Source organism: Doryrhamphus excisus, chromosome 13, assembly GCF_030265055.1.
Source record: "Doryrhamphus excisus isolate RoL2022-K1 chromosome 13, RoL_Dexc_1.0, whole genome shotgun sequence".
Taxonomy (NCBI): Eukaryota; Metazoa; Chordata; class Actinopteri; order Syngnathiformes; family Syngnathidae; genus Doryrhamphus; species Doryrhamphus excisus.
In genome coordinates, this window is record NC_080478.1 from 8,014,652 (window position 1) to 8,035,894 (window position 21,243).

Sequence of the window (21,243 nt, forward strand, 5' to 3'; positions counted from 1 at the left end):
TGTGCATACATATGCTATAAATATAACCTTTATATACAGCATAGAGCGAGGAAAAGTGTGTGTTTAGGACAGTTTCAAACTTGAGCCACGGCATGTTATTTACACCACTAACCACCTCACGCGCATCACTAAAACGATTGGAGGAACGAAGCAATCAGCTAGTTGTTGCCACACGGACGAATATTACATTGCTCTGCCAGTTTTTACACCACGGACACTCGACAATGACATAATATTTGCAGAAAATGATTAATAAATGATAAATAAATTTTTAGAGTGATTTTGGATAATTCCTCTGCCGCGGCAGAGTGGTTGAAAATCACTCTTCTAGGACAAACACCATTATTATTCGGGGCTTTGTTACATAAGTGACAGGTTGGAATGTCATTACACTGGACACGGGGTAGGATGAACATGGCGCACTACAGCTGCCAAGAGAAGAGGAGAGCTTGGAGAAGAGTCACAGAGGCAGGCGTGATGGGAATATTAAAGAGGTGAATGCAGCTGCCAAATTGTACAAACATGTTAGATTCAAGAGATTTTTTTTCAGATACCTGAACAGTAAGAAGAAGTCTTCTGAGATAACACTCATTTTAATAGGTGTTAATGTAAAAATTAGGTCTGTCAAATGCTAAAAAATTAAGCATGATTATTCACCGTTAGCGACTGTGTGAGAAATATGCTTATTTTACTGTATTTAATGAACAGAACAATAGCTGAATACGTCTATCAAGCGAAAAGATACCACACTAAAAGTCTATTTATCTGACACTAGTCTCTTTTAAAGGTTAAAAAACCTTTTGAATCCAGCCTGGCTGTTGCTGCCCAAGTATATCATTTAAACTCTTAACATACAAGCTGGTAACGTGATTTGTCAATCAATGTTTTATCATTCATAGTTCATATTGCATATCACACATCCTTAATTCATGTCCATTTTGGGTGTCAGAAAATTAAATTTAGCTATTTGATTTGATCTGATGTTTAAAGTGCTACTGAAAAAACATATAACCCACATATAACAGATTTATGACACTTTTACAGATAAAATAAGACATAATTCTAGGTGAACTTTATTAATTGCAAGTTTAAACCAGTGTACATGTATCAATACACTGTATAATCTGCCCCCCCCCCCCCCCCCCCCCCCCGTCCAATTTTGTTAACCCAATGTCAGAAAGGTTGCTCACCCCCAGGCTAGTCAGCGGTCTTTGGTATCATTGAAGGCAACAACAAGTGTGGCATACCCCAGAGAAAATGGCAAGATGACATCAACGAATGGTGCCAGAAGAGCATATGGCAACCCGAGACCATTGACGTCGACAGAGACAAGTGGCCAAAATTTGTATTGACCTATGGATATTAAGTAAGTAAACAACAGCTCAGAACTACACAATACATCTGTCGCTACTGTAATATTACTGACACCTAGTGACCACTTTGGAATATTACATATATTTAAATGCATCTTCTAAATGACTTTGTATATGTTTAATTAATGTCAAGAACATGTCAAATTAGCTTAAATATGCATTTTATGGGCTTATACTAGCACATATTCAACTGCAAAACAGCTATTTTTAATTAATATTTTTTTTTTCATTTAGACAGTTGTGAAATTCGAACCACCAATCGGTAAGGGAAAACTGAATTAGCTTTATAAACTCAATGTTAGAAAATCGTTCTTTAAAACTGAGCGTCCGGAGCCTTTCGGGGCTCACTTCCAAATGCACAAACCTCATTATCCACGCTTTGGCTTCGTTTAACATAAGAATTCAACACTGTAACTACATTTATAGGTCAGAAAAGTGGGAAAACAGCATGAAATATTTCCCATTTAACTATTTAACTATTAACTATTATGAACTATTGGAACTATAAAAGAAATATTTGAATTTAAACTCATCTTAAAATCTAAATACATGTGTTTTTCTTGTGCTAGCATGTGGTAAAAAGTGCCACAGACCCGCAAGACAAAAGGGAAGTACTAAAGGTTTGTGTTATGCGTGCACCACCGTAATGAATAATGTATTAAATGCGTGCTTGTATCGAGCGAAAAAAAAAAGCACTTAGGAGCTTTTGTTCTGTTTGAGTTTCTGCTCTACTTGTGTCTGGAAACATTTCATCATCATCATCTGCCTTGCACTACACACTTACTGGTGAAAATATTAGGTAGACTTGCACTATTGGCACTCAATGTGAGAATGTTTATTATTGTGGTGTGCAGTTGGTTACAATTCTACCTGATTATTGTAGATGACAAGTACAGTAAAGACACACACAAACACACCAGCGGGTATTTTAGACAAGTATGTACATCAGTTAGCATGAGTTACATTGTTGCCTTATTTGTCAGTATAAAAATACCTTTTAAAAACATTTTAGGTTCCAAAAAACATGTACATGAAGTGCAATTGTGCATGTGTGCATTGTTACCATGCACATATGCCTCCAGTAACTGTATTCACAAAAAAAAGTGTAAATTCCTGGTTTTTATCCCAAAGAGTCCATCATTAACGATAGTTCTGGATGCTTGCAGACCTAAAAGGGTTTTTGGCTACAAGCCGAAAAAACATTTTCCCTCTTTAATTAAAAAACCCTGGCCTTCTTTAGACAGCAGCTGGCCTTTTCCAAGAAATTATCCTGCATGGGTTTAAAGTGCATTTAAACAGGGATTAGCCTAGCAAGCACGGAAATGCTTAAATGTTTGTAAATGTCTTTGTACCTATTAATATAAAGGTTTAAGAGAAGTGAACAAAGCAACATGGACATTTTTTGTTAATGATTGAAACTTCCTTATTGGTAGTGTAAATCCCGAAACAGCATCCTCACGCAGCCGCCGCTGAGTGTGTGTCCAGAATTTAATCACATTGTCAGGAGACAATGTCAGGCCACACAGTCAGTAGACTGAGTAAAGGGTTCGATTCTCCGTTTGTGTGGAGTTTGCATGTTCCCCCTGTGACTTAGTGGATTTTCTCCGGGTACTCCGGCTTCCTCCCACGTTTCCAAAACATGCATTTTCGCTTTACTGGCGACCCTAAATTGTCCATAAATATTAATGTGGGTGAAAGGTTGTCTGCATGTGCCCTGCGATTGGCTGGCCACCAGTCCAGGGTGTACCCCGCCTCGTGTCCAAAGTCAGCAGGGATAGGCTCCAGCTCACCGCTGCAACCGTCGGGAGGATAAGCAGCATCCATAAAATGGATGGATGGATGTTCCAGTTTGAGTAAATCCATTATAGCTGCGTGAGGAAAATGGCATAAAGTCCACCTGGAGCCCAATGCGGGTTCAGTTCTTCATTTCCAAATGTCCTTTAATCTGCAACTTTTTGAACATAGTTGACAGGGAAAGTCCCATTCCTGGATGAGTCCCCTTCTATGTAACCCATCTGATAAAAAAAAACAAAGAAAAACTTAAAAACACGGAAAAAGTTAATTCGAAAAATTTCACAAAATTGCAACATAAATTACAATATTTTAAAAGTGAATGCTATGTGATATGAGCCAAACTGAAACATTGAATAAATGAAAAAAATGCTACATAGTACATCACAGCATATTTTACAGCAATAGTAAAATAGGACTTTTTTTTCTTATACTTTTGATTGAAGCATTCAAATCCAATAAATATTTGTGCAGGATTAAAGAATTGGCAGTTGCACTTACCCACCAGTGGGGGTCACGAGAGAGCGTGACCACAATGGTTTCATCTTTGAAAAAGGCAAGATGCTCCGAGTTGGTGGGTCTGCAGTCCACCAAAGCCTTGACCCGCTTATTGGTGTGTCTGTTGCCAGAAATCTGAAGGATGAAGAATGAGATTTCATAGCAGGACACTAGAAAATATACAAAATTTTAAGGCTAAAGAGGTCATTTATGGCAGTACCATGGCGTTCCTGCGAGGTCGCAATGCGGGGGTCACACCGGGTGAGGAAAAGGGGGCTGCTGCGGTAGGGCCTGGGCTGAGGCCTGCACAGTTTCCCCCTAAAATACAATATGGCTCCTCCTGGTTGCTGGTGGGTGATAATACGGCACACTTCCCCTGGTTCCCTCCGCTGTTGGTCCGACGGTACGATGTGGTCTTCTCAGAACTGGAAGAGGATTCAGGGAAGCGGTCACATAACATGACAAGCTAATTTACTATGTCTATTTTTGTCCTGTCTCGGGTTCACAGCTTACCTGACAGGTCCGATGTGGTTTTGAGATGATGTGGGAGTACTTGGAGAGGCGCAACCAGTAAAAGCTTGACCCTCGCCACTGTGTCTGTGACCCCTGAACACACTCCCCTTATGTGGTTTTCCACCACCTGGGCTTTGACTCTCTGAACTGGGTAAAGGGGGACTCTGTCTGGCCTGCATCTGTGGACTTGGAGTGTTGACAGTCGGGTTAGAACTTCGTCTTGGTGCAGGGAGGTTCACCTCCTGTGTTGTGACCGAGAGCTGAGGGTCGGAGCGACCTGGATTGGGAAAATAAAAGCAACTCATTGTACTCCTGTCCAATTTAATATGCACCAATATTTTCTCTGTTGTGTTTACCTTTTGGGGTGGATTTAGCAGGCAGTGGTGGTGGTGGCATGGCTATTCCAGAGGGGGCGCTGTTGGATGGTGGATTTCTGTACAGGAAGTCCAGGTTCTCATATGTCTGACAAGGTCTGCTGGTTGGGTTGCCCCCAGCGCCACCAATCACACTCCACTGGGATCCAAAGCCTCCGTTTGAGGACACAGGAGAGAGTTTTTTTGGTAATGGGCTTACCTAGAATGAGAGATGAAAACTCTTAACTATCCATTTCGTACAGGTGTGCAAATGCATGGTTGGATGTGTACCCTCTCGTCCAGGTCATCCTCGCTGTCGTACATCTCCTGAGCTTGAGTGTGCCACATGAACTCAACGTGAATCTGAGAGTTAAACTTCCCGCTGTGAGCTAGCTCCAACTACAAACACAAGTAACAGTCTCGAGTCATAAAGTATTTGTAGGTGTAACAGTTGTATGACAGTTACTACTACTACTACTTACAATGCACTAATATGAGCCATTTCAAGACACAGTACAAACACATAGTACTAGTATATATATATATATATAACTACAGGGTATATTACTGTAAAAGGTATCTAAAAAATTCCATGAACTTTACTATTAAACATCATTACCCTATTCTTGTGCAAATTGGCACATGTTGAACACAGGAAGTGAACATGGAAGCCAGGTTTTCGTCATTTATCAGTAGCAGGTAGAATGTCTGACATCAGAGTGAAAAAACGATCTCCTATTCCATGTGGAAGTGGTATGTTTTTGGCTTCTTTCTTTGTCCTTCTTTCCCAACCCCTTTGAAATACTTTAAGTTTAAAATAAGTAAATTGGAGAGACTAATTAGTTACTGTAGCTCTGTAGCTAGCTCGGTAGATAGCTCGGTAGATAGCTCTGCTAGCGGCGGTCATCTCTTATGTCCCTGCAATGATTACGTAGCCTGCGCAAAATGGGGTAAAACAAAGAATAATAGCAGGGCAAAGTGACTATAGGGATGTTATTTCATGTCTATGGGGCTCTAATGATGTTAAAAGTAATCAGAAAATTGTTAACAGGTTTTCTATGCTCTAAGAAAATATTCAGTTTACTTAATATTACTTTTACATTGAATTCTACTTCACGGAAACTCACTTATCGCGGTCAGGTCAGGAAACACTTAACGGTGAGAAACGAGGGACTAAACCATTACTATTATCATTAATTACAACTTTGCCTGTACAGTTCATATAAATGTTTGCATTTTCAGGATCCAAAAATGCTGTGATCATGCAAACAACCCAAAACCACACATTGTTTAGAGTAATGGCTTCTTCTTGCTCCTTTTCAGACATGTGTAGCAATGAAGTGTAGTATATTGTATATGCGTATATGTGATGTACATTATGTAAAATTGTATGCATGTCTGAAATAAATTAAGAAAGAAGAAAAACATTCTTGCATGAACCAAATATGCGAGTGACATCTCACCAGTTCAACACATTGTGTGTGTTGCAGCCTCCTGGCCATATCAAGGGCAGTCTCTCCTGCTGTGTTCACTACAAGTGGCAATAAAAAAATAAACACAGTCATTCAATGTCGCCCAATAGAGAAACAGAATATACAAAGAAAAAGTACCTATGTGAAGAGTGGCTTTGGCTTTAAGCAACAATTTGAGGGATTCAGGCTTATGGTAGAGAGCGCTGTAATGCAGAGCGGTGTTTCCTCCGGCTGTTCTCTTCTCCAGACAGTTGCTGTGAGATAAAAAAAAAAATCTTTCAAGTTGAAGACAACTGAACAAGACATAATTCATTAAATCGTGGCTGACTGGCTGATTGATTATGGTCTGACCCATTCTGGCACAGGAAGTCCACTATAGCTAGAGAGCTTCTTTCTTCTAGGCGCACAGCCAGATGAAGAGCAGTTTCTTTGGCAGCCTAGCAGTAACAAAAACAAAGTTGACAAACATTACTGCAATTTTAGCTCTAGGATTAGACACACATTTTTGAAAATGACAAACATTAACTTTCATAAAGTATGCTGCGTCAATTTGCACATACTGAACTCCAGAATGTTATGAAAACTGATAAAATAAATAGTAATTAATCTCAATACATAGGATCTCTGATCTATTTTCAACAGACATGGTGCAAACCCATGTAGAGTTTCCCTGCAGAACAGAAGAACCCTGCTGATTTTGAATGGCTTTACTAGTGAAAACATGATACTTTTTGTTACATTATGTCAAAGAAAGCGACATATCTGTTTTGAATGACACAAAATCCTTGAGGTTATTGGGGCTCAAAGGTCACATCAGGGCGTGACCTTAATTAGTGACTGCTTCCAACAGTCATCTGCAACACAAGTCTGAGTCACTGCACAAAAAAACTAGTTTAAGTCGCGTAGTTGATGTCACGGGTTTCTTGTGCAACATCTTTTGTTTTTTATGAACTGATAAAAACGGCAAAGATTTACGCATTATCCGGTGAGAGCAAGGAGATAAAAGGAAACGCAATACAGAGCCGAGGCATGTGTAATTCAACAAGTTAGTTGCATTTATCCTCATGAGACACAAGCTCCTTTGGCCTAAAAGCTGAAATAACAAACGAGATCCAAGTAATACAAACAAAGCACACGTCAGACACACTGGTTACGTTACAATGCGTGTATAGCTAGCAGGAGGGTACAATTACATGAAATACAAGATGACCAGGCTTCAGGCAAAATGGAGGGGTTATTTACCCTGAACTGCTTTTAACTAAGAACGGACAAATATGCATTGTGTGAGCTGTTCGTGTATGCAACAGCTGAGTTTTGGAGAGTAAAAATGCCACCTCGACAACAATATACACATTGGAGTTGTGTGGATGGATAAAAAGGCGTTCACGTTTCACTTTTTTAAAACATTAGCTAAAAACAAGAATTCATTAACTTACTGGTGCTGGTTTCAAACCGGGTGACATGCGTGCACATGCAATTTAAAAAAAATCTAAGGAGGTGCTAATTGAACATATGTGATTTCTCACTATATTGCTGAACAGATGTGCGACTAATTCAGTTGTAGTAGGCTATGTGTGTTTTCGTTTCCTTAAAATATTTGCCCTGTGTTTTAATGACTTTACTTTTATTATAATAATTCATTCATTCATTCATTTTCTACCGCTTTTCCTCACGAGGGTCGTGGGGGTGCTGGAGCCTATCCCAGCTGTCTTTGGGCGAGAGGTGGGGTACACCCTGGACTGGTCGCCAGCCAATCACAGGGCACATATAGACAAACAACCATTCACACTCACATTCATACCTATGGACAATTTGGAGTCGCCAATTAACCTAGCATGTTTTTGGAATGTGGGAGGAAACCGGAGTACCCGGAGAAAACCCACGCATGCACGGGGAGAACATGCAAACTCCACACAGAGATGGCCGAGGGTGGAATTGAACCCTGGTCTCCTAGCTGTGAGGTCTGCGCGCTAACCTATTATAATAATATTAATTATAATAATGATCAACAAACGACAGTGTGAAACCATAAAATCATCCAATAATCAGTAGCAGCTAACATGAAAAACAAAATTTCTTCGGCGGACTAACACGATGCCTCGTTTCAGCATCACTCACAGATGTAGAGTGGATACCTAGCTCTCAATGACTCAACAAGATGTTTGCCGTCAGCGATATTTACCTAAGGACTGGAGCACACGTCTTGTGCTGGAAGACACAGCCACCCTAAGTAGAGCGGACATGTCGCTGTTGTTGGCGGAAGCAGCATAAGCTAAATTCTCGATGTGAAATCAATGCGCCTCGGAAGGAAGTTTCGGTAATGTTTTAAATCAAAATTAAAAAAAAAAACAAAACTGTGATAGCGTGAAGGAGCAATGATGATGTATGTTGTACGAAGGTAAGACCGTATCTTCTTATTTTTAACCTGCAAGTGGCATAAATTTGTGCTGTGCTGTCTGCATTAATCAATTGTTGTCACCTGTACGTCCGATATCGAGAGTGGTTTGGCGAGGTCCGCTCCCTCTGCAAAGAGCTGTAAAAGAGAAGTCAGATCTCGGCTCCTCACGGCGTCACAGAGCTGTCCGGGTTCCGTTGTCTCTCTTCGCAGGACGTAGCGACGCTCGGCATACTTTGCGACAATGTACTCCTTTCTGGCATTCCTGGTGGGCAAAAGGAAGAAATTTATTTTTAATATACATACATTTCTGGAGGTGTACTGCATGTAAGGATACAAGACTCACATGTCACTCTGCGGTAAAGGTTTGACAGCATCACTTGGAAGCCCCGCCTCCATGATGTCGTTGAATCTCGTGTTACCGATGCTGACAGCCAACTGTCACATAAATGTTTACATTAAATATTCAGAGACATTTATAAAGCATTACCTAATATAGTAGACATAACAGGAGTAAATAGTATCCTGTGTTTTTTTTTTTTTTAATTAGGGATTATTGTGCCTGCTGTGAAATAATTTGAACCTGCAATAAGTCTGGAGCTTGTATGTCTCACTTAACATTACAGTACTATTACTGACATCTAGTGACCAGTGTACAATACTGCATTTCATCAAAGTCTTTGAATGTGTCGTTTCAATGCCGTATTTTTGTATTTTTGTTCATTTTTGCTTGAAAATCATTCACTTGGGCAAAAAATATGTAACATTTGCTTAAATATAAATGTTTTAAATCTGATAATAGGCCAAATTCAACCATGAAATAGCAGTCCTTGAAATTCAAACCTCAACGTGGCGAGGGACGACTCTAATGTGTGTATGTAAGGGATTGAAGAGTGTATCTGATTGGTACCAGTAACTCAGATGTGCTCAGCAGGTCCAGAGTCAAGGACTGGATTCTGGAGTAGTGGACACCCAGCTCTCTGTGAATGCCAGAGCACTCGATACAAGTCAGGATGCCAAGATTGGTAGATAACCATGTTGGATCTATAATAAAAAAATAAAATACACAGGTCAAATCTGTGCAAAAAAAACAATAGCTGCACATAGTAACTGTAGTATTGTAACCTAAAGTGCCTGAGAATACCACTCTTTGGTACCCCAAGCTTCAGTGTTACAGTACCAAAGATTGACACACTACTGTAAATATTATTAAATGAATAATCAGAACCAAGAACTTCATAAAGGCAAATCAGGCAGATATACCAAATGTTGTGACAGTCAAATGGGCAATGTGTGTCAGATCCTGACTTGATTAGACACAAAAGTTGTGTCCATTATAAATGATTTGTGGAAAATCAGCAATTTTTCCTCCTCAGAGGAATCTAAATCCAACTAAAACTGCACTTAGTACAACCCCACACCCATGGAAACTCTCGGTGGCAGAGTATGAAATAAATCTTGTGACCTGGGGCGCCGCAGTCAGCGCAGGCCTCGTTGCCCGGCATGTGGCGGAGCTCTGCGATAATGGCTTTGGAAAGTTCCTGCAGGCCACTGTCCTGGAGGTGAAGCTGGTCTCCTCCCAGTGCTGTGTTCAGGGCCTCCTCCTTGCTGTTCTGCAGCACCGACACCCAGCTGAGGAACAAACATGTTTATTATTCATAGTACTATGATGCAAGTTACTATGTGCATGTTTTAATGCTGTATAACTGAACAGTTGTCATGCTGCTTGGCAATACTGATGAAGTTGACAATACTACACTTAACAAAAATAAAAATGCAACACTTGGAGCTCAAATCAAAGACATACAACTTTTTCTATGTAAACAAAAAGCCTGTCTCTCTCACGTTTACATGGAGTCAAATAACCCCATTTATAAACACCAATAACCCTTTTGAAAAACCTGAATATACTCACGTTCCGGTTTTTACATCCCTGAATATTACCCTGGGTCACTCCTTTTGTAACCTGAATATTGGGTCATGTATCGGGATATCCGCATCATAAGGAATATAAATGTGTTCTATGCATGTTGTATATGAAAGGAATCTTGGGTCTTTGTCAGAAAGTATTGTACTTGTAAACATCGTGACACCATTTTGGAGCGAGGAGGAAAGCGTAGCATGGCTATGGATGGACCAGCTCCGGCTCCATTTTCTATTTCTTCACGTTCTCTCCTTCTGTGAATGACGCAATTATTTTTTAATACAGGAAGAAGAAGCTCTCCGTGCGTCAAGACGTTTACAATAACCCTGTTTGCTCACGCATATAAATGGGTTTTTTTTCCGAATGTTTCAGAAACCGGAATATTGACTGCATGTAAACGTTGTCAGTCATGAACTATCTACCTCACAGGTGTGGCATATCAAGATACTGATGAGACAGCACGATTATTGCACAAGTATGCCTTATGTTGGCCACACTAAAAGGAAGTGAACAGCTTAACTGTATTGGGGTGTTTGCAGCTTCTAGGAATTGATCCTGGATGCTGGTTGCATTATTGCATTATCATGCTGCAACACGAAGTGATGCTTGTGGATGAATGACACAGCAATGGGCCTCAGGCTCTCATCACGGTATCTCTGTGCATTCAAAATGTCATCAATACAGTAAAATGGTGGCAGTGGGGTTACGGTATGGGCAGGCATCTATGTTATGGACAGCAAAACGAAGTGCTAACATGTTTGGGATATAATATTTCTGGCAAATGGTGAACACACCAGATACTGACCAACCAAACCATCAACCATTATATCGATGTCAACTTAAGCGCGCTTCACTGTTCACCTATTTTGTACAATTGCATAGTTTCCAAAAGTCCTCCGGGGGGTCAGCCACATAAAACGCACCATTCCTTCATTATCAAACAAAGCTTCTTTCCATGGTGGGAATTTCCATCTGGCCCACAGTTATCCTGACTTTCCGTTTTGCATCCTTTAGCTTTCAACGTTGTTGTTTTTAACCAATTACAACCTTGGGACACTTGATTAGGTACACCTGCACAGTCCAAATGAGGTATAATACAAATAATCAGCCTTTGTTATCTTTTTAAAAACAGATCTTTCTTGTTATGGATCCCACTAAAAAGGTGTGGGTGCATGTCAGTTTGACGCTATTACATTACGGCACCGCATCCTTCTTTCTTTTTAATGCATACCTAAGCTGCAACTTAATAGAGCACAGCAAGCAGTGACCTGCAGCATAAGAAGAAGAGATAGGAAGACAAATGAAGGCACAGTCCATTCTTACATCACACATTCCTGCTCGTCTTCTGCCTGGAAATGGTATGTCCGATTATCTGTGAAGAAAAAAATATTGGCAGCCATAAAGAGTTTGATTTAAGTACAATTTTTAACCAAGAAGAGAACAATGACTGTAGGACGGTTAAGTGGCGATAATGCGTGAAATGAAAGTGAAAGCAGAAAATGACTGTTGGACAGTACTAACATCAGAATAAAAATTGGAAAAGTAATACATATATATTATAAAAATAATCACTATAATGAGCACATAATCTTAAAACACAAATAATTACGTATTAATACAGGCCACATTAAAAACATTACAAAAAAATATAATATCAATGCTTAAGTGTCCTATGCACATGTTTTTTTGCCCCCAAAAATAATTAATAACACATTAATTGTGACATTTTGCATTACAATTACTATAATAATATAGTTCTTTGTGCCAAAATGGAATAAAGTCAATTACATTTTTTATTTATTGTAATACATTGCTCGATCTCATCATTTTTTCTTTTTGTTTGTCTGATATGTCCCTGAAACAACACTATTGATGCTGGACCAGTGTCCAGATTTCTCTTCATGTTAGTTTATGATGGGTTGTGAAATGGTTGGGGTGGTTTGGAAGTTTTGACTATGCTGTGGATTGTAGTGTGACTAATGAACTGGTTCCTCTTGGCACATGGTTGTGTGTCTTGGGCCGGGTAAGGGTGGTTGGCATGGGGGGGTTGCTGTGTTTATGCCGTGTTGACGAGGATTAGTGAATGTTTTTGTGAGATGATGTTTGGAATTTGGGCAGCTAGGGGCGGAAAACTAAAATAATCATGTTGGGAGTATTTTTTCCATGACAAATTAGTATTTATTCAATGGCATTTTGTTTCATGACAATGCAGCATAACCATTAATTTAAAACCAATTCATACTGTATCTATTTAATTTACTTTATATTTATATAATTTGGGTATTTTTTTTTATTGTAGGTATTTTTATATAAGCTTTTGTAGGAATTCTGGGTTAAGCGTCAAAGGTCAAACTCACGAGTAACCAGGTCAAAGGCTCTCCGGTCCTCCGGGTTTGGTCGCACCTGACAGGTCAGGAGGTTCAGCTTGGCAGGTGGCCGGTTGATCTGAACACACCCACAGATACACGCACTTTTGTGAGGTTTTGTTGAAAGAACGTTTACATCTGAACATTTAAGAGTCACTAAATGGCAGAGAAGACAGATTTCCCGGTTCTCACCGTGCTGTGAGAGATGGTCAGACAGCCAAATTTCACTCCACATTTCCTCTTCTGCCACACCTTCCTTATCCTGTAGGAGAAATGCGGTTACTGGAGGTCATGTCCACACTCAAGAACCACATTCAGGCTTTTCCAAGCAGCTGTGGTGAATTAGCAAATGTTACACTGATGACACATTACATTATCTTAACTTACACTGCATGGAGTCAGCCATATCCTCCCAGTGGTAGTCGCTTCTTATTTGGTGCTTCCCCACTCAGTTTCAAACTTAAGTTAAATATAAATCAATTGGAGGCTAACTAGTTAGCTTGGTCACTTGTTACACTTAAAGAGGTGGTCCCTGCAAAAACCCTGTACCCTGTGCACAAGAGTTGTGCAATGCAATGCAGAAAAAGCTGCAATAGTGCAGCCGTGTCCATTATTTTACAGATGTACGTAAGTACTGTATATGTATATATGCTCGATGCTGGCAGACTCACTGCCATGTATGTATATCAATCAAGTGACAGCCATCATAGTCAGAATGGATGACAGCCCACATCACCCCACATTCCATCTGAAACACTTGCTAACATGTCAGTTATTATGTTTTAGTATCAATTATCATGTCTCCATATTAGGTAATACCAGTGTAGATGTGACTATAGGGGTGTTACCTCATGTCTAACTATGTTAAAAAACATATTTAGAAGATCATAAGTATGTTTTCTCTGGTATTACTGCAAAAATATTCTATTTATAAACAAGTAACCCTACTTTGCGGAAATTAATTTATCTCGGTTGGGTGAATTAACTGTGAGTAAAGGAGGTGCGACAAATATTTGCCTTTAAATTACATTTTTTAAAGCATTTTTACAAAATGTAACATTTCAAAAGGAGATACCACATCAACTCACGCTAATAATTCATTCATTCACAGAGATGGCTGAGAATGCATTGAGAGTTTTAAAATGCAAAAGTATAACAAAATCATGCAAGTAACCATGCTAACCTTGTTTGTGTGAATGTGTGTGTGTGTGTGTGTGTGTGTGTGTGTGAGATAAGTACAAGCCATTTTACCAAAAGTTAGAGGGGCCCCTGTTTGAATCTACATGTCAGGGTAATGGAAAGCAGCTGGAGGGGATGCAAAGTTTGAGACCCCTCCTTTTCTTTCCTTTCCTTTCCCTCCCCCATCACAAACCCAACCCTCTTGGTCACGCATTAAGCTCGAAATGCTGTGACGATTCTAAATAATATTTATACATGTTCGTGATTAATACACTGAGATGACGAGTTGATGATACATACCCGTCACTCTTTTTGAGCAGAAAACCCGATTTTTCTGTGCCGTACTGCTTATTACCCTGCGGCTGGTGGATGCTGTAGCCATTGCCAGAGTTCTTCCTGTTCAGGTATTCCTGGGACATAGCAGTAATAGTCGTTTCAACAAGGCAATGTCAAAATTCCCACATGCTCGTAAATGCAACAGTCCAAGACTGACAGACGCCGTCCCTCTCCCTCTGTGGAGGCGTGACATATATTCATTTTAATGACCATGGTCATGGTTTATTTGTTTGGGACATGCTTAATTGCATCATTCAACATGTCCCAGAAGGAGTAGGAAGAAGCTGATCTCATCCTACCCTTTCTCCATGTCTATTAATTAATTCACACCATATGTTTACCATGTTTACACTGATATTAGTTTATATTTTGTCATTAAAATGTTTACTCACTTCTTGTGCTTCTAATGGGGCAGAAATGTGTAGCAATAGATGAATGGAAAAAATGAAATATAACATAAGAGAATATGAATATTAAGTAAAAGATAAAAAAAATAAATATTATGACATAATATTAAGGGTATTTAATCTAAAAATAAATATACTTAATAATAAATATGAAAAACAGAAGGAAAGAGATTAAACATAAATACATTAATGAATATTGGAGCAAAGAAAAACTGACAGAAATGTTATATAATTCATAAATAAATGCTGGCCAAACAATAGATTAACCAATAACGTATTATTAATGACCATTCATTCATTCATTTTCTACCGCTTTTTCCTCACGAGGGTCACAGGGGGTGCTGGAGCCTATCCCAGCTGTCTTTGGGCGAGAGGCGGGGTACACCTTGGACTGGTCGCCAGCCAATCACAGGGCACATATAGACAAATAACCATTCACACTCACATTCATACCTATGGACAATTTGGAGTCGCCAATTAACCTAGCATGTTTTTGGAATGCGGGAGGAAACCGGAGTCCCCGGAGAAAACCCACACATGCACGGGGAGAACATGCAAACTCCACACAGAGATGGCCGAGGGTGGATTATTAATGACCAATAAATGAAATTTATTGTTGAAATTAAAGCTGCAATGATTAATCAATGATCCATATAATCAACAACTATCATCCAACGTCAAAGCTGATGTGTATGAATGTCTTGTTTTGCTTGAAACACATAGATAATAGGTCTGCTTTCTTATGAAGGAGAGGCTACATTTGCAGGACATATTTAATTAAAACGATTAATAGATTACATTTCATTTAGTCTCATTACAATTGTATTCTCTGGAAATTGTCTGTTTACTTTCATAGGATTAAGACTTTTTTTCTTTCTCATAATGTTACAAAGGGCGGCATGGTGGTCGAGTGGTTAGCGCGCAGACCTCACAGCTAGGAGGACCAGGGTTCGATTCCACCCTCGGCCATCTCTGTGTGGAGTTTGCATGTTCTCCCCGTGCATTTTCTCCGGGTACTCCGGTTTCCTCCCACATTCCAAAAACATGCTAGGTTAATTGGCGACTCCAAATTGTTCATATGAATGCGAGTGTGAATGGTTGTTTGTCTATATGTGCCCTGTGATTGGCTGGACACCAGTCCAGGGTGTACCCCGCCTCTCGCACGAAGACAGTTCCAGCACGCCGGTGAACCTCGTGACAATAGGCGGTAGAAAATGAATGGATGAATAATGTTACAAATGTGTAACATAGAATAGAATAAGAATGCAAGTTGTTTTTCCTCTACAAGATTATTCCCAAAACGTTACAGAAGGTCTCACTACGTCGAATGACTTACCTCTTTGCCGTCCACTTGCAGCAGCAATCGAAGAGAATCTCTCAGTTGTGTGAGCTTTTTGACTTCCTCGTCCTGGTCCAGCCTCACCTATAACACAAAACCAACAGCACCGCAACAAATCGTTAGCTGTATTGGCGATAGTATTTACAGTATAATTAATAGAGCTGTGATTTCTTAGTCTTATAGATCATTTCCATAGTATTGCTTTTCAAATGGCGTCAGTTTTTGGTTTTATTGCAAAGCTTTGTGGCCACAAAAAGTGGGATCAGTTTTGCTGTCATGTAGCCTACATCGATGTATCGTAATCATCATCAGTTTTCTTTTTGTAACAAAAACGACGCAGACGCTTGCATCAGAGACCACATCTCATTTGTTTCCTAAAAAAATAGAAGGGGGGGGGGTGTCTCAGTACTTTTTGCGTCATGGTCCCCAGTAATGCAGACCAGACTGAGAAGCGGGGTGTGTCACGCCCACAGAGAAGACGCTTGTTCCTGTAATCTAATATGAAATGATGTTATGATGCGACGAGTCTGAACAAAGACGTGCTCCGCCTGTGCCAAACTAGAAAAACGTGTCGGCCGTAACTGTTTTTGCTCCATCCATTCATCCATCAATCAATCTTAACAGGGCAAGTTTGAGCAGAAGTTTGAGTGGTTGTAGGGGGAAAGTATGAGGCACAAGGGATGCTTTCATTTTCAGTCTTTGCAAACAGGAGAAATATGTCTTCCAATAACAGTTGTGGTTCTGGGGGGCGGTGTTGTGGAAAACAAATAGTGGAATGGTCCACGATGAGATTCACACTCCATGTGATTAATGTGATTTATTTTCTGCACCACATTGCGTCAATACTTGCAGCATCATTGCACAAATTGCTGAACAGTGATCCCTCGCCACTTTGCACTTCAAATTTCATGACTCCACTCACATATTTTTTAAAAATATATATATTAATACTAGATATAGTAATACATAAATGCTGTTTTGTGGTTGAATATTATTATTAACTAAAACACAAATATAAGGCATTCAGAAGACGCATTCAGAAGACGCATCCAGACGTTGTGACATGTAGTGTAGATAGTCCTGTAGATAGCGAGCTAGCAAGCCAACAAACTAGCAAGACAACCATTCATTCATTCATTCATTTTCTACCGCTTTTCCTCACGAGGGTCGCGGGGGTGCTGGAGCCTATTCCAGCTGGACTGGTCGCCAGCCAATCACAGGGCACATATACGTAGACATATAGACAAACAACCATTCACACTCACATTCATACCTATGGACAATTTGGAGTCACCAATTAACCTAACAGGTTTTTGGAATGTGGGAGGAAACCGGAGTACCCGGAGAGGTGGAATTGAACCCTGGTCTCCTAGCTGTGAGGTCTGTGCGCTAACCACTCGCCCGCCGTGCCGCCCAGCAAGACAACCAGTTAGCCTCAAATTTATTTCTTCTAAACCTAAGAAGTCAAAAACTCACCACTTCCACAAGGCATGGGAGGAGAACTTTTTCCAGTCTTATGTCAGATATGGCGTGGCTTACTTCATGCAGTGTTAAGGTAAGGAGTGATATTGCATTAAATACAACAATACAGTTTTATATTAATATATGTATATTATTATATTACATTTATATTATTATATCCGCGGGCCAATAAAAAAAACGCAACTTTGGACCCCCCCGGGAATAGTCCTCAGTTCATTTCTGTCTCTGCTGTTTCAGCTCAGCCTCTCTTCAGTTCCAATGATTGTGAAGACAACATTCTCAGTGATGTAACATCATCTTTGAAGCACGTTGCCACAACAGCGGTGAATATAAAAGCCTTCACAAAGAGACTGTTTGTTACCGTGTGAACTGAAGAAGCGAGCTTCTCCACAAAGGGTGCCAGATTCTCTGCAGCTTTCAGCCCATCCTGAAAGAAACTGAGAGGAGGAGGACAAGGGTTTGGGGGGGGGACAGACTGAGTCACGCTGTCACTTCAGTCCAGACATGTCATCCAAAAAACATCACATGCTGGAATAGCTCGCACAACACTGTTATGTCCAATTGGCACATGTGGTTAGTTTACCAGTGCAAGATGATGAAATGTCACTTTTTCATGCCAACTTGACACCCAGAGAAGAAATGGAAAGTACACATACAAAAAGAGCTTAGAGTAAACTGACCTCAGCTGGGCCTGGAAGAACTTTATGAGGCTCTGGAGGAGATCAGGGCCTTGGCGGACCTTCAACTCCTGGATCTTTAAAAGGTACTGAAAATATAAGGAAGCACAAACCCAATAGACACAGCTTCAGTACTTATTATTATGGATCATGTGTAGCAAATGCACTGGAGCATTTGGTTGTAGACAACCACGATAAATCCCACTAGGCATCCTCCTATTATGCACAAGTGTGTCCAAATTTAGTCTACTTTTGCCTGCATACTGAAAATTCAAAAAGATCATGTAAATTACATAGATGAAGTGAGTACTGTAGTTTCCAGCATACTTAAATGTAGCAAATTTTACATCTGTATTAAGAGTTACAAAGTGAATGAGTTAAGAATATCAACTTCATTCATTCATTCATTTTCTACCGCTTTTCCTCACAAGGGTCGCGGGGGGTGCTGGAGCCTATCTCAGATGTCTTCGGGCGTGAGGCGGTGTACACCCTGGACTGGTCGCCAGCCAATCACAGGGCTCATATAGACAAACAACCATTCACACTCACATTCATACCTATGGACATTCATTCATTCATTCATTTTCTACCGCTTTTTCCTCACGAGGGTCGCGGGGGTGCTGGAGCCTATCCCAGCTGTCTTCGGGCGAGAGGCGGGGTACACCCTGGACTGGTCGCCAGCCAATCACAGGGCACATATAGACAAACAACCATTCACACTCGCATTCATACCTATGGACAATTTGGATCAATTAACCTAGCATGTTTTTGGAATGTGGGAGGAAACCGGAGTACCCGGAGAAAACCCACGCATGCACAGGGAGAACATGCAAACTCCACACAGAGATGGCCGAGGGTGGAATTGAACCCTGGTCTCCTAGCTGTGAGGTCTGCATGCTAACCACTAGACCGCCGTGCCGACCAGAATATCAACTTCATATTTTTATTTATCTTCCTGTTTATTTACACACACACACACAAATTATGAAGCCATTCTTGTGATGTTCGGAGTGTCCCTGAATGCATCCCAATGAGAATGAGGAAGTGCCATTCCCAGAGTGGACGAACTATATGGTATATAGTGTTGGAATTGTACTGCTGTAGATGTGTTCAGGTCAGAAGGAAGTTACGAAAGAGCATCAGACTCTGTGTGATTCTGTATGACCGTGTGCGGACGCTCCACTCTGATTCCGTCAGCCGTCATAACAGAGAGGTGTGGTTGCTCGTGCATTAATTACACAAAATTTTTTTACGTAATTCATTAATTCATTCATTTTCTACCGCTTATAGTTACAAACATAGTTATAATAGTTACAGCCATTTTTGCATTTATAGCCCTCTTACTGTACATATATTTTAGTGTAGTTTATTCTTGTGCAAAAAACAAACAAGTTATATAATATCAGTGACTGTTGACAACAGTCAAACTTGAAAACAGGAGAAAAAAAAAAAAGTCATGCCAAAAAACTGATTTGATCTTAAAATCTAACTCTTACTTGGTTTTACCGTAATGCTTCCAAGAAACAGGGAGCACAAATTTTAAGTAGGAGGCAGTTTGACTTGTTCTTTTAGAGGAGTCAATTTAAAGTTCAATTTCCTTCTTCCCCCACCCCTCCACTGGGTCATCTTTTGGACTTTTTAGATTTTCCACATAACTCAGTATATCAGTTGAATGTCCAGTTGTGTATTGTGTAACAACTCCCTGAGCTTTCAGGTGAGTCATAAAACTTTGTTTTCTCTTTTTCAATCAATGGCTCCAACTCTGACAGTCCTGCAGGAAGCAACGGACTGGAACCACGCCTTGACATATTTTCCCCATTAAACTGATTCACGAGGGATCAGCCTACAGTGTGTGGTCATAGATAGAAGCCGTTAGAAGGAAGACCACCCATTTGGGCTAACTCAGGTACAGTATGTGCAACTTGTGCATGAGTGCAGAGTTTGGACTCACCTCGCACATCTGCAGCTGAAAGGTCCTTCTCTCCCTTTCCATGTCCTCCCCTCCGTCCGATGCCTCCGTCCTGATCAACTTGCCCTTCTCCTTGCGCTCCTTCTCCAGCTTGGCTCTAAACATTTATTTGTGCTTTAACATAACACAAAGCTAACCATTGCAGTAAAATGTCATATGGTTAATTACATCTTTAAGTCGTACTCCTTCCAACTTCTCTCCATCTGTTTCTTCAGTTCCTGAGCATAACACACATGAAAAACACAACGTGAGTTAATCAGGGATATTTTACAACACAGCACTGTCTTGTTTATCACGGTTATGGCTTCAGACCCGACCGTGATAAGTATATTTCGCCGAGGTAGGATTTCTTATTCCTTATTGATAAATGGAATACACTCTAAATACATTTTTTATCATTATTATAGCCTTCTAGACATGAAATAACACACTCTAAGTCGCCTTTAAACTTGAATTACAAAATACAATAGACATTATTAGAAAAAAATAACATGTACAACATAAATAAGACATAATATAAACTCACACATGTTAGCATTGAGAGAGTTCCTTGTTCCTTTTTTACTTGTTTTCTGTATAGCACAGAATGTAACATGTAACATTCCTGACACCTAGTGAACAGTGTAGAATACTAAGTATCACAATGTCTTTGAATGCATCTTCTAAATGCTTATATTTAGACATTTTTATGCTTAATGTTAAAATTAGCTTAAATATGAGTTTGACTAATAATAGGCCCTAATTGACCACAAAACAGCAATGATTTCTGAGCAAATAATTTGTTGAAAAAATGTAATAGAGTGAAGCCGTGAAAAGCCGGCAAAATTACTCTATTCATTCATTCATTCATTTTCTACAATTTTATATTTTGACCAAACTGGTAAATGTTGGAATTTAAATAGAAAAGTCACCAAGCATAAAACGACTTCAAGCAGACTTTGTTGTTTCTTATTCTGTTCTTCAGTACAGTTTTACACTAGCTGCTATGCTATAAAAGAAAAATCTCTGTCATTACGGGACTTTAGCTTCTTAGCTAAGCAACAAATGTTAGCTAAAATTGAACAAAAACTACTCTAAAGTATTCTGGTGAGGATTCATGTTTTAATCAACATTACCGCCACCTACAGGACTGAAGTTGAATAGTATTGATCCCATGTTTACAACAGTTG

General features: G+C 39.9%; 1 protein-coding gene and 1 long non-coding RNA gene across 2 annotated transcripts in view; one reads left to right on the forward strand and one right to left on the reverse strand.

Moving 5' to 3' along the window:
• Positions 1 to 188: 188 nt before the first annotated feature.
• Positions 189 to 20,556, forward strand: LOC131140135 (uncharacterized). Its single transcript, XR_009132361.1, has 3 exons — positions 189 to 494; positions 1,178 to 1,366; positions 19,875 to 20,556. It is a non-coding gene; the product is annotated as an uncharacterized LOC131140135 (long non-coding RNA).
• asap3 (ArfGAP with SH3 domain, ankyrin repeat and PH domain 3) overlaps positions 2,189 to 21,243 on the reverse strand; it is a 28,923-nt gene continuing 9,868 nt past the window's right edge. The window contains exons 5-26 of the mRNA XM_058090286.1: positions 20,243 to 20,292; positions 20,057 to 20,171; positions 18,109 to 18,194; positions 17,790 to 17,865; positions 15,944 to 16,030; positions 14,165 to 14,274; positions 12,878 to 12,947; positions 12,677 to 12,764; positions 11,643 to 11,691; positions 9,861 to 10,027; positions 9,306 to 9,439; positions 8,742 to 8,833; positions 8,480 to 8,660; positions 6,352 to 6,437; positions 6,139 to 6,254; positions 5,992 to 6,059; positions 4,820 to 4,927; positions 4,532 to 4,748; positions 4,176 to 4,452; positions 3,883 to 4,087; positions 3,666 to 3,797; positions 2,189 to 3,388 (exon numbers count right to left, since the gene is read on the reverse strand). Coding sequence (XP_057946269.1) covers positions 3,314 to 3,388; positions 3,666 to 3,797; positions 3,883 to 4,087; positions 4,176 to 4,452; positions 4,532 to 4,748; positions 4,820 to 4,927; positions 5,992 to 6,059; positions 6,139 to 6,254; positions 6,352 to 6,437; positions 8,480 to 8,660; positions 8,742 to 8,833; positions 9,306 to 9,439; positions 9,861 to 10,027; positions 11,643 to 11,691; positions 12,677 to 12,764; positions 12,878 to 12,947; positions 14,165 to 14,274; positions 15,944 to 16,030; positions 17,790 to 17,865; positions 18,109 to 18,194; positions 20,057 to 20,171; positions 20,243 to 20,292 — 2,589 coding nt within the window. The 3' untranslated portion in view covers positions 2,189 to 3,313. The remainder of the gene's footprint in view (positions 3,389 to 3,665; positions 3,798 to 3,882; positions 4,088 to 4,175; positions 4,453 to 4,531; positions 4,749 to 4,819; positions 4,928 to 5,991; positions 6,060 to 6,138; positions 6,255 to 6,351; positions 6,438 to 8,479; positions 8,661 to 8,741; positions 8,834 to 9,305; positions 9,440 to 9,860; positions 10,028 to 11,642; positions 11,692 to 12,676; positions 12,765 to 12,877; positions 12,948 to 14,164; positions 14,275 to 15,943; positions 16,031 to 17,789; positions 17,866 to 18,108; positions 18,195 to 20,056; positions 20,172 to 20,242; positions 20,293 to 21,243) is intronic.